The sequence below is a fragment of the Hippoglossus stenolepis genome, chromosome 17 (assembly GCF_022539355.2).
Source record: "Hippoglossus stenolepis isolate QCI-W04-F060 chromosome 17, HSTE1.2, whole genome shotgun sequence".
NCBI lineage: Eukaryota > Metazoa > Chordata > Actinopteri > Pleuronectiformes > Pleuronectidae > Hippoglossus > Hippoglossus stenolepis.
In genome coordinates, this window is record NC_061499.1 from 1079050 (window position 1) to 1091309 (window position 12260).

Genomic DNA, 12260 nt, shown 5'->3' on the forward strand with positions numbered 1-12260 from the left:
TCAGCACCACATAAAAGTGATCTATTGGAAATTGAATTAAAAACAATCCCAGTGATGTTTTCACTAGTGTGTTTCATCTAAATTGTACAAATCTATGTTTTCTTTACCCGAGAATGAGCCCTTTATCGTTCAGCGATAAGCTACTAAACACTATACACATTATGAAATGATATATACAAGCATACGAGACACACACTCCAATATATTACAACACTACACATCAACAACAAGGTTAAATTCAAGAAGAAGCAGCTGGAAGTTGTTGGATATCGATGGCTCACAATGGTTTGTGGGATGTGTAGTTCCCTCACTCTTAAAATAATATTTATTTTTCCATTTTCCAATATGTTTTTGCTCCGAAACAAATGTTTCATGGTCTTGATTCGTCTCATAGCTGGTCGTCCTGGTTCCAGGCTGAAATATCTTTTTATAAACAGACGGCCACTGTTCCGGTGTCCCTGCTTTTACAAACAGTACGTGGGCCGCACCAAAGCAGGTGCTGCGATTAAATGAGAAAAATCGAATAGTCGACTGTTGTCCATGATTAAAGCATCAGTATAAGAAGCCTGAGATGTCACTGCTGTCCTTTGACTGAGGGTCAATGGGGTCACTGCCCCCCCCTGTCTCCCGTTATCACCAATTACACCAGTCGAGCTGTACGGGGCGAAGGTGGTGACACGTCCAGCAGCTTCATCTTGAGAGGCGAGGAGCTTTTACATGACATCAGCCCATTTTGAGTCGGAGCTTGCGGACACTCTCCCGCACGTCGACGCACCCTCCTGCCCTCTCAGGTGTTCTCCTTCCATCCATCTCACTGTACCACCTGCCAGCTTGACCCCCATGGGATCTGGAGCCATCAGCCGCTCGGCTTCCCGCCTCTGGAACTCCCTCCCACCAGACATCCGTAACATGGACTCCATTTTCAAATCCTGCCTCAAAACCTGTCTTCTTAAACTGGCCCATTCAGTCTTTTTTTCCGTTTGGCCGACCTCAAAATGTTTTATTCACTGTTCATTTTATTGTTTATTTAGATACATTGATTTTTGTTTTGTTCTGTTTTTATCTCTGCCTTGTAAGGTGACCTTGAGTGCTGTGAAATAAAATGTATTATTATCATTATTATTATTATTATCATCCATCCTGACTGACTTCATCTCCCTCGTCTCTCCTCTCCCACACAGCTCAGGGGGGAAGGAAACATACGCCTCCATCCTCCTCCTGTTACAATATCGTCTCTCTCATCTTTCTGCTTCTCTCCGGCTCTTTTTTTTTTACGAGGTTATGTCTTCATCGCTGTTCGTCTTCTGGCAGGATTATGACAAAAAACTACACAACCGATTCTGTTGAAACTTGATGAAAGGGTCAAGAAAGAACCTATTCAATTTTGGTGTGGATTCGATTAAGAGGGAAAACCCAGAAGTCTAGATTTCCACTCTGTAATATTGTGAGGGGCGTTTTCTTTTTTACATTTTCACCAATTTCCCCCGAGGCAATAATATTGGATTTAAGGGTCTAAAATCTATGATGCTGCTTGATTGATTTTTAGGAAACTGTTTCCCTCTATTGGGACATTCTCGTCTTTTTCTGTCCTGTTCTGCCTTTGTCTTTATTTTATCGACTTCTTTCTATTCCAGCTAAATCCTATTAGGGTCAATCCGACTGATATACTGGGCTTGTGCTGCCGTTATATTAAATAACTCTTACAGTGGATATGATGGTTTATTTCACGAGCTTTCTCTCTCATTGCCCAGAGCTTTGGTCCTGATGTTCTATTGCAGATGTTTTGCTTGTTATGGAATCTTTATGGTTTAGGTCTATTTTGTTAATTTAGTTTTATTCCTTTTCACTCAGTACACGACTTCTTATTTCTGGGCCTCTCTAACACAGGATGACCTACAAGATCATCTATAGCTCCACGTGACGACCGGTACGTGGCCACTGTGACTTGGTGAGAATACAGTTCTCCTGCAAGGACAGCTCAGATGATGGAAATACAACTGTTACCTTGTTCACTCTCTGTACGGCTCATCAGCTTCATCCCTGTGTCAAGAATAAATATTTCTGCTTCAGACGTCATCTGCCAGATTTCCCTCATTCATCACGTGACTGTTCATTCATTCTTTTAACCACTGGAACAAAAGTAGTAAACTCAATGCTACAATCTTAAATCTAAAGATGATCTTAAAAGTAGGTCCCCTCTCTGGACCTGCCTGCCCCCTACACTCTCCTCTTCTGCATCAGCCCCGCTCCTCCACCTCCATTTCATCCCTCTCCCTTTCTTTCGCCCCCTCCTCACCCGTTACGCAGGCAGCTGCTGGTGCAACCAAGGGTGTGTCACCATGAATGGGGGCTGTCCCGTTACAGCTGGGGATGTCCGGATGGAAGATGGAGGAAAACGAGAGGTGGGGGTGAGGAGAAGGAGGAGGAGGAGGAGGAGGAGGATGAGAGTTGAATGAAGAAAGAAAGAGGGTCAGTCAGACATGATGCCATGAAATGAAAAATGTGCAGGAATCAAAGTGTTGGGATCAAACTGCAGCAGTTCTAAAGACTGAGATTTCTTATCGGGCAAAAATGCATGTTTTTTACTTTATTGCCTTAAAACATGAAGAACAGTTATTGTTCCTCATTGCACACTTCCAATGCACTTAGTCAGCAGCTTGGATGTGTGCCAGGACATTGCGTAACCATTTCCACAGGGACGGACCAGAAAATCCCCCCTTAATCCGCGGGTATATCCCAAATTTATGACCTGATCCTGCACCACAGGCTGAGCAACATCCACAAACATTATTATCACATCATCAATCATCAATTATATCGTTATTATACGGTCATATCTGTGAGCATGGGGTTTACAATAAAGATGAGAGAAAATACAGATTTAACCCCAAAGACGTGCAGAAAAGAGGAGGCTTATAATTTATTATCTATTGGGCTCCTGTTGGGGGGGGTGGGGGTTCCTACAGTTGAGCCTGTGTTACATGTGAGGGGACCGTTCATTGTGATCCCCGCCTGAGGACGCTGCCCTCCAGCATCCAGCATCCCACCCTCGCCTCGTTGCCGGGTAACACGCCCTGAATCCGCCTGAGCATCTGAGTAGCTCCATCAAACACACAGAGAGGGAAAACTGCAGGATTTAACCCTGTGTGTCCCCGTGAGCCAAACACTGAGCAGAAGAAATCAGCTGTTCGTGTATAAGTGTCTGATGGTGAGGAGCATCTTACCTTTCTCACGCCTCGGATCCGGAATAAAAAAAAACCCCTGTGAGGACTGGGAGGAGCTCAGGAGTGATGGATGCTGGAAATCACCTTTTAAAAGAAGAATACATGTATATAAGTCATTAATGTCGTCCTCCTCCGCGCCCCTCACCCCGACACAAACACACTTCAGCGGGGAAACAGCTCGGGAGTTTCGGCTCCTGTCGGGTTTCTGGACCCATTTGAGCTCGGCGGTGCTCGGGCCGCTTCGGGAAGAATCGTGGATTCTGGCTCTGAGCCACATGCACGAGCAATCTGCAGTTTCACTTCAGGCCATCGTGATCGTTACGCGTGCACGGTGTCCATCGATCCGGTGAAACAACAGACCTCAGTGTGCGCTGATCAATAATAAAGATGTAATCGATTATTGGTGTTTGGATCGAGTAGATGAGGGAGACCAGTGTCTCTCTGCGTCTTTACACTGTGTTGAACTGGTTTTATTAGATGAGCAATTAAAAATATATACATATTCACCAGATTAACTGGAAAATAATCATAATAGACTTTGGCAAATTTGAATTATTTTCCCTGATTTGTATATCAATTAATTAATTAACAGAAAATTAATAATCAATAAGTTTGATACCTGCGTAATATTTTTTTTAATCAAAACACATGTAATGATTAAATTAATTTAATTTATCTTTAAAAAATCACGAGTCCATCTGTCAGCCCATCCGCTGTCATCATGACAAGTGTGAGGACTAACAAATGATTTTTGACAATAACTGTCAAAGTGTAATTTATTTTATGCCTTTTTATTTCCTCCCAAACGTTTCACAGTCTGCGGAGTCGCAAATCAAACTGTAGCACAGGAAATCAGAGAAAAGGTACAAACACAGAATAAAGCTCAGAGAAACCAGAACACCCTGTGTGGTTTGAATGAGAAGTGGTTTAGAGCGTAAACATACAGATTTATCAAAATAATTTATACGATGAAATGTAAAATGTGAAATTCTTCTCTCAAAAGTAAAAGCGCCTGTGAATTTTATTCAGAGATACTTTCATGAAGCCGCAATGAAGTTGCAGAAGCTGCACAAACTGCTGAACAAGTGATTTTGGGAACTATAAGTTTAGAAATCCTCAGTGATGTGACAGAATTTTCAAAATTTCAACTTTTAATACTTTTGAAATTCATCTCGCTGCTCGTTCTCGTCAGTTGGTTCTTCCCAAAGTTGAAAAACAAGTAACTGCAGATCATTTCTTTATTAGACCCAAGATGATTAGTTAGAATTAAGCAAAAGAAAACACCGGGCCCTTGAAGTTTATTATAAATGTAAATACAGTGGGGGTCACAAAAATTAGATTGTGGAAGATTAGAGCAGAATGTCCTGGTATTTAAAAATATCTCGAGTCACCGACACTCTTTGTTTAAATACTTTAACTGTGCAAAAGAAAAATCCAAAAGGAAAACAGAGCGATTCATAAAATTTCTAATTGATGTTTAACACTGTTTCTAACGGAAGAGAGTGAATTAATTTAAGTGCAATATTTCATTCAATTCAGTAATTTAACCAAATAAACCGTGGCCCATTAATTTGGTCACATAATTATCATTCCATTTCTCATCCTGCTACTCCTCCGCCTCCGTTCATCTCTCCTTCCTGTCGTCCTCTCATCCCTCCATCAACCACGTTCTCTAACCAGTCGTACGATTCTGTTCTTCTTCATTTCATTCAATGTTTTCTTTTCTCTTTTTTTCATTTTGGTTATGAACTTCCTCTTCTGTCGTTTTCTTTAGGCGTCTTCTTCGTGCTCCTCTTCGAACTCGCCCTCCTCCTCGGCCGTGGCGTCCTGGTACTGCTGGTACTCGGACACCAGGTCGTTCATGTTGCTCTCTGCCTCGGTAAACTCCATCTCGTCCATGCCCTCGCCGGTGTACCAATGGAGGAAGGCCTTGCGGCGGAACATGGCGGTGAACTGCTCAGAGATGCGCTTGAACAGCTCCTGGATAGCCGTGCTGTTGCCAATGAAGGTGACGGCCATCTTGAGGCCGCGCGGCGGGATGTCGCAGACGGCCGTCTTGACGTTGTTGGGGATCCACTCCACAAAGTAGCTGCTGTTCTTGTTTTGGACGTTTAGCATCTGCTCATCCACCTCCTTCATGGACATGCGGCCACGGAACACGGCGGCCACCGTCAGGTAGCGCCCGTGGCGAGGGTCACAGGCCGCCATCATGTTTTTGGCATCAAACACCTGCTGCGTGAGCTCGGGCACCGTCAGGGCGCGGTACTGCTGGCTCCCTCGGCTGGTCAGAGGGGCAAAGCCGGGCATGAAGAAGTGCAGACGAGGGAAGGGCACCATGTTTACAGCCAGTTTCCTCAGATCGGCGTTAAGCTGCCCGGGGAAACGCAGGCAGGTGGTCACACCGCTCATGGTGGCGGAAACCAGGTGGTTGAGGTCGCCGTAAGTGGGCGTGGTGAGCTTGAGAGTACGGAAGCAGATGTCGTACAGGGCCTCGTTGTCAATGCAGTAGGTCTCGTCTGTGTTTTCAACCAGCTGGTGGACTGACAGTGTGGCGTTGTACGGCTCCACCACTGTATCCGACACCTGCAGACAGAGAAATCACTGGATTCAGTTAAGTCTCACACACCGGGGGAGATGGACAACACATCGGACAGTATATTAGTTACCTTGGGAGAGGGCACCACACTGAAGGTGTTCATGATGCGGTCGGGGTACTCCTCTCTGATCTTGCTGATGAGCAGCGTGCCCATGCCGGAGCCGGTGCCTCCGCCCAGGGAGTGTGTGAGCTGGAAGCCCTGCAGACACTCGCAGCTCTCCGCCTCCTTCCTCACCACGTCCAGGACCGAGTCCACCAGCTCCGCCCCCTCGGTGTAGTGACCCTTGGCCCAGTTGTTTCCTGCTCCACTTTGACCTGAGGAAAATAAAACCACCATCATGTCTTCAAGTCTCCAGAAGACGATCCTGAAGAACATTTTGAGTATGATCAGTGAGCTTATTCTCCTATTATTCGGTATGTAGCCCCCAATATTATTATATCTTATAAATATTTAGAAATTAGTTTCACGTTTGGTCACGTTAGCCGAACAATTACAAGCAAGAAATCTGTGTGTGTTGAAAGAATCTCCCCAAAACAATGACTTTAAACAATAACAATGTTTAAGTTGTTTTTCCAACAAAGAAATACAAAGGATCAAATGTAGCTTCGGCCTTTTTATCCGATGAATCAAATTAATAAATCGACAGATTCATATATTATCAATATAGTTTTTAGTTGAAGTCCTAAAATGTAAACGTGTGCTGATGAAACGTGAAGAGGTAAAACCTCGGACCATCACGTCTCAGCTGTGACCTTCAAGGTCGTCGTCCAAGTTGGAAGATGTTAAACTCGACTATGACCTCTGACCTCCTGTGGAGATGAAAGCCACATTAACGAAGGGAAAGTGTTCTTACCAAAGACGAAGTTGTCAGGTCTGAAGATTTGCCCAAAGGGTCCAGATCGGACTGAGTCCATGGTGCCGGGCTCCAGGTCCACCAGGATGGCTCGGGGCACATACTTCCCACCTACACACACACGGATAAACACAACACATCAAACACTACATGCAACTACACAACCATGAGAAACAAGTGACACAAGTGTGTGGAAAAGAAATGAGCCTCGTGTTTAACAGGATGATAAACTCAGACTGTAAACAAGTATACTGGCTGGTGTATTAGTGTAGTACCAACAGACGGCCACTAGATGGAGCCAAGCACTATAAAGTGATGTTTTCAGATCATTTATTAGACTTTTCCTGAGGCCCGTGTTTATTATAGTTTTTTAGCTGATGAATAAAACTCTGTCACTGAGGCTTCCATGTTATATTCATGGAGACGATGTTTGGCACGTGCAACAAGCCCCATTGTGACGGTAACAACACAGAGCATCAGAAGCTGCTTCCAGACCTGAGTGAACCTTTTCCTGAAATGTTCCCGAGGCGCTGAACGCTGCTGCTTCCTGAAGGAAACGAGGAAAAGCATCATGTTCTTACCAGTGGCTTCGTTGTAATACACACTGATCCTGTCCAGCTGCAAGTCGCTGTCTCCACGGTACGTTCCCGTCGGGTCGATGCCGTGCTCGTCACTGATCACCTCCCAGAACTACACGAACACACAGGCCAATACTTCATGAGTACAGAGGGTGTGTACGTTAACGTAGGTGGCAACTATAACAAAACAATTAAAAGTACTCACAGATAAATAAATCAATTACCGTTTCCTTGCTTTGTATTAACATCGCAAACTTCTATTGAAACTGTCACATTCTGTCCTGTGTTGGCTTTTATCTGTTCGCACTCTTTGTATTTATGGGCTTTTACCTTGTTGTTGTACTTGGTTTTCAGATTTGTGTGTCTGTTGTTTGCTGCTTGAGCTCAGTTGTGTATTTGCCTCTGTTCTTTCAACTTGTATTGTTTAACCCAGTCTGATCTCAGTGGACTCTACTTCCTGTCTTTGCCGGGTTTCCCTCCTGCTACGACGTCTGACACTTGAAAACCTGCACCGGTCACTTGCAGCTTAAATACATTTCTGTGCAGTCAGTGAAAATGCTCAGTCACATGTCTGAGAACAAGCTTTAAAAGAGACGTTATCTGTTTGTGCATATTAAACACAAACCAGGTTACTGTGGTGCAAACATTTTACAATGGCTCCTCTGTCCTGAGTGTTTCCCAGGGACACGCTGTCATCTGATCTGTCAGTCACGAGATCGAGCACCTCTGTTTCCTCTCTGTGGGCTTTTCTAAATATAAACCTTGTGATGAACTGTAATCTGTGCATCAGGATTCTGTGATCATCATGCTGATTCAACCATGCACAGCTTCTATCATGTTGTGCATGTGTGCTGAAATACTGAACACAGGCATGAAGCAACTTCTCTGATTGGTTCTCAGCCAAAGGATGTTTGATATATTTAGAAACTGTCCCGTTGACACACAACACAGCTGGAGGGTTGACAGACAAAAACACAACTTCATGCATTTTATATAAAAGCTGGAGATCATTTTAATAATCAACCACAGATGTGTAATAGAAACGGCAAAACATGAATCATGTTTCAAAGGTCTGAGATAAGCAAGAGGAGGAAGAGACACAAACATACAAACAAAGAGACACAAGACAACCACAAAGAGACACAACAACCACTAAGAGACACAACGACCACAAAGAGACACAAACATACAAACAAAGAGACACAAGACAACCACAAAGAGACACAACAACCACTAAGAGACACAACGACCACAAAGAGACACAAACATACAAACAAAGAGACACAAGACAACCACTAAGAGACACAACAACCACTAAGAGACACAAACATACAAACAAAGAGACACAAGACAACCACAAAGAGACACAACAACCACAAAGAGACACAAACATACAAACAAAGAGACACAAGACAACCACAAAGAGACACAACGACCACAAAGAGACACAAACATACAAACAAAGAGACACAAGACAAGCACACAGAGACACATGACAACAAAGAGACACCAGACAACCACAAAGAGACACAAAACGACCACAAAGAGAAACAAACATACAAACAAAGAGACACAGAACTTGTCAAACATTGTCAAAGTCTACGAGTCTAGTTTTTTATTCTATGAGAGGAAGAAAACTGATGAACAGTTTAAACCAATTGAAAAATAAATAACACAAAATAACTTCTATATTCAACACTTGGTAAATTAACATGTACGACTTTTTGAAAGCTTTAAAAAGACCTGCACCCTGAAAACTCGTTGTTTTATCTGACGTGCAAAGGGTCAGTGAACGCAGCGTCCGAGGACTGAGTCTGTTCTAAAGACGGAGACACTGAAGACAAGAGCACAGACTGTCAGTCATCTGGTCCTAATCTGTGCCGACCACTGCATGGGTGAGTGTGTGTGTGTGTGTGTGCGTTTGTGTTTGGGTCAAAGACGGACAGATAAGCAGAGGGAGGTTGGCACGACGACTGCACGGCTGCGTGAGAGGAAAGACAATCCCATTTTTTAATCTTCACTAATGTCACCTCACTGTCTCCGGCCGTCCTTGAATTCCCCCTGTGGTCACCATGGAGACAAGTTGTTAAATTTAGTTAAGCTGTTTTGAAGAAAGAAAAAAACATCTACAACATTTTACTGAGCAAGGAACCGAAACTACGACCGAATGCTGATCTAAAAGATCACGACAACAACATGAAGTTACGTTTCTGAAGCCTGTTTTATTTTGAAACGTGATTGTTATTATATTAGTGCTGAAATCTGGATCATATATTTTGAAAAACAGACGGTTGGAGCTGGACGGGGTGAGTGAGTTAATCCATCGTGAATTGAGGTTGACCTCGCTAAGTCTTCTGTAAATACACAGAGCTGGATGTGTTCCAGTGGCAAAAACATGAAACATAAATCATTGATTATCTGATTATTTGTCAGCTGCTTCGGTGTCAAAGTCCTGTTTCTAATACGCTAGTTTCTAGTTTGGTCCATGTCCCATCTGCTAACATGGAGGAGGCGGGGTTTGTGACCTGCACTGGGCCACTTGCCCCCGCTGTGTTCCTCTCCTCTGCCTCAGCCAATGTCTCCTTCCTCTCTCTCTCTCTCTCTCTCTCTCTTTCTCTTTCTCTCCTCTCACTCTTGTCTCACTCTTGTCTCAGTGAGCTTCATTAATCGTGGATCAGTGACTCAAGAGTTTTCGTCAACAGTTGTAAATGTGAATTTTGAAACGTGCAGGGATATTGTGAGAAAACTCGTTTTAATACGATCACTAAAATATTTCTATATTGTGTCTTATCGAACTCAGTCGTCTCATGTGATCTCTGGTTATGTTCACAGACCGAGATGTGTGTGAACTTTTTGGACCCACAGATGTTCCAGCTGTGACTTATTGGTGCTTTGTGTGAATCTTATAAACGTTCAGATTTTCTATTTAATGTCTATTGTGACTGTGAGTTTACTGATTTTTAATCTGTGCACTAGCCTTTTTAAAATCTATAAGAATAATACAAAGTGTACACAGACACTTTTCATCTGAATGCAGCTAAATGTCGTCAACAAGAGAAATTAACTTTTAACACGTTAAGATCCTTTAACTTTATCTTAAAGGAGGATGAATTTATCAGAAAGAAAAGTTATTTGTATTTATATTCTCATGTTCTTTAATTAAAGGGTTGACTGAGTGACACCAATAGAGTTTCTGGCCTTGTTATATATTCCAAGAGATATTATGTAAGATATATTTCATTTTTATTTTATTTCTATAACTAAATGAAGGAAAATGCCTCTTTTAAAAAGTTTTAATAATAAAAACACTGAATATAAAAACTAAAAGCTGGAAAAAAAAACAACCTGTTCTTGCCTTTGCACCGATCTGGTTCCCGCACTGACCCGCCTGGAGGTGCACGATCTCCCGCATGCTGGCTGCTGGTTGTCGGTGGAGGTGAAGCGGAGGAGGCGGAGGAGTGAAGCCGGACTGAGACGCTCCTCAGGCGGACTGACGCTCCGCGGGGCCCGCGCTCAGCTGCGACCCCTGCAGGCGGGGAGAAACATTACACGACAGCGTCCGCGCCTCTGATTGGCTGTTGTGGCAGCAGGATTGTAGTCTCCCAAAAAGGGGTTTCCCTGTCTCCTAAGCAGGGCCCGGAAGAGGAGAGGGAGTGCCGTGTGGTTGTCATGACTACCCCGTCAGAGCCAATTAACAGAATAAAAGAAAACAGTAGAAATGAATAGAACAGAAAACAGTAGAAATGAATAGAGTTCTGCTCCTCGCCAGTGGGGATGAATCTTCACAAAGCGCTGAACGAGAAGCAGGTTCGTGATGACAACAGTCAGACATGTTTATGGGACTGATATTTATGAGCGTGTGAAATTTGGTGCAGATCAAAATAAAAATCTGCATCAAGTGAAATTAAATGTGGTTTTATAAGAAGACTGTTTGAAATCACTGTCTCTGAGATAAGTTACTTATATATTTACTGCTCTGAACATTCACTGGCTGCTCTGTCCTCAGTTGTATTTATTGTGAAGTGATGTGATGTTTGAAGATTTTAAGTCTTCACAGTTTTTCTCATAATTTAGACGTTGATAGAAAAAACACTTTTATCAAACTGGTTATAATCAATTGTTGTTTTTTTGCTGTAACTTTGATCATTTTCTTTTAAGTTTACTTTTGTATTTTATCTGCTGACTTTGACTTTTCATTTGAATCATTTTCTGTCTTTGATTTTAAATCACTATGTACGACTTTGCTTTTTGTCTTTAACGTTTGGTTTTCTTGTTTGAGATTTTTCCTCTTTGTAACAGTAACATTTTGAAAAGTGCTTTAATAAAATCAAAGTACAAACAACTATTTAAAAAAGTAGTGATTTGCAGCTGTGATTATTATAATAAACTGCGGTTTTTACTTCACTTAACTTGATTCGTGTCGTTAAGTTAAAACTGATCTTATATAAAATATAAGGATAATGAATCAGGAAGGTTTAACTTCCTGAAACCAAAAGTTCACAAACTAAAACTAAACAAACTGCAGCAAAGTTCCACAACAAAACCTCAGGTGTCATTTAAACTCGGTTTAACTGGTGAAGTTGATGTAAATAAAAAGATTGAAAACACATCATTCAAACAGAAACAGGACATCGACTCGTGTTCTATGTATATTCGTCTAAAAACATTAGAAAGTGTGTTAAAGTATAAATGTACCGGTGACCAGAGTCAGCCTCGACACGAGTCTCACACATAGACTGTATGGTTGAGACCCGTTTGACACAGTTTGATATGGCTGCAGTAAGTGGATGAGGAGGAATACATCCAAGTGGAAGACATGCAAAAAACAAGACATTTCCTGTTTCCACCAGGGGGCGCTGTGATTTTAAGTCATGATTTCTGTGTAGATGTCATCAGGCCGGGACTCTTGTCTTACATGTCTCGTTTGGACTCGATTGGACCATGTATGTCCGAGATACAGAACCTCGTGTTTTGATGGCGTGTAATCAAACTGTGACGCCACGCCACG

The 12260-nt window shown here is 42.7% G+C and overlaps 1 protein-coding gene across 2 annotated transcripts; it reads right to left on the reverse strand.

The window, feature by feature from the left end:
- Positions 1-4505: 4505 nt before the first annotated feature.
- LOC118103789 (tubulin beta chain) lies at positions 4506-10783 on the reverse strand. 2 transcript variants are annotated; one of them, XM_035150899.2, is made up of 5 exons: positions 10608-10783; positions 7256-7364; positions 6675-6785; positions 5891-6135; positions 4506-5807 (listed from the first exon to the last, which is right to left on the reverse strand). In XM_035150899.2, exons 1-5 carry the CDS (start codon positions 10662-10664, stop codon positions 4995-4997), a joined length of 1335 nt encoding a protein of 444 aa, XP_035006790.2. In that variant the 5' UTR covers positions 10665-10783; the 3' UTR covers positions 4506-4994. The 2 variants fall into 2 exon arrangements, with proteins under 2 accessions (XP_035006790.2, XP_047200220.1); XM_047344264.1 differs by having other exon boundaries at positions 10598-10762.
- Positions 10784-12260: the final 1477 nt, after the last annotated feature.

Bases quoted from the DNA above. Each gene is read 5' to 3' on its own strand.
- LOC118103789 (XM_035150899.2), bottom strand. From the start codon at position 10,664: ATGCGGGAGATCGTGCACCTCCAGGCGGGTCAGTGCGGGAACCAGATC. The intron at 7,365-10,607 runs GCAAGAACAGGT...GTGTTCGTGTAG, and splicing joins GGAACCAGATCGGTGCAAAG to TTCTGGGAGGTGATCAGTGA. The intron at 6,136-6,674 runs GTAAGAACACTT...TATTTTCCTCAG, and splicing joins ACCTGACAACTTCGTCTTTG to GTCAAAGTGGAGCAGGAAAC.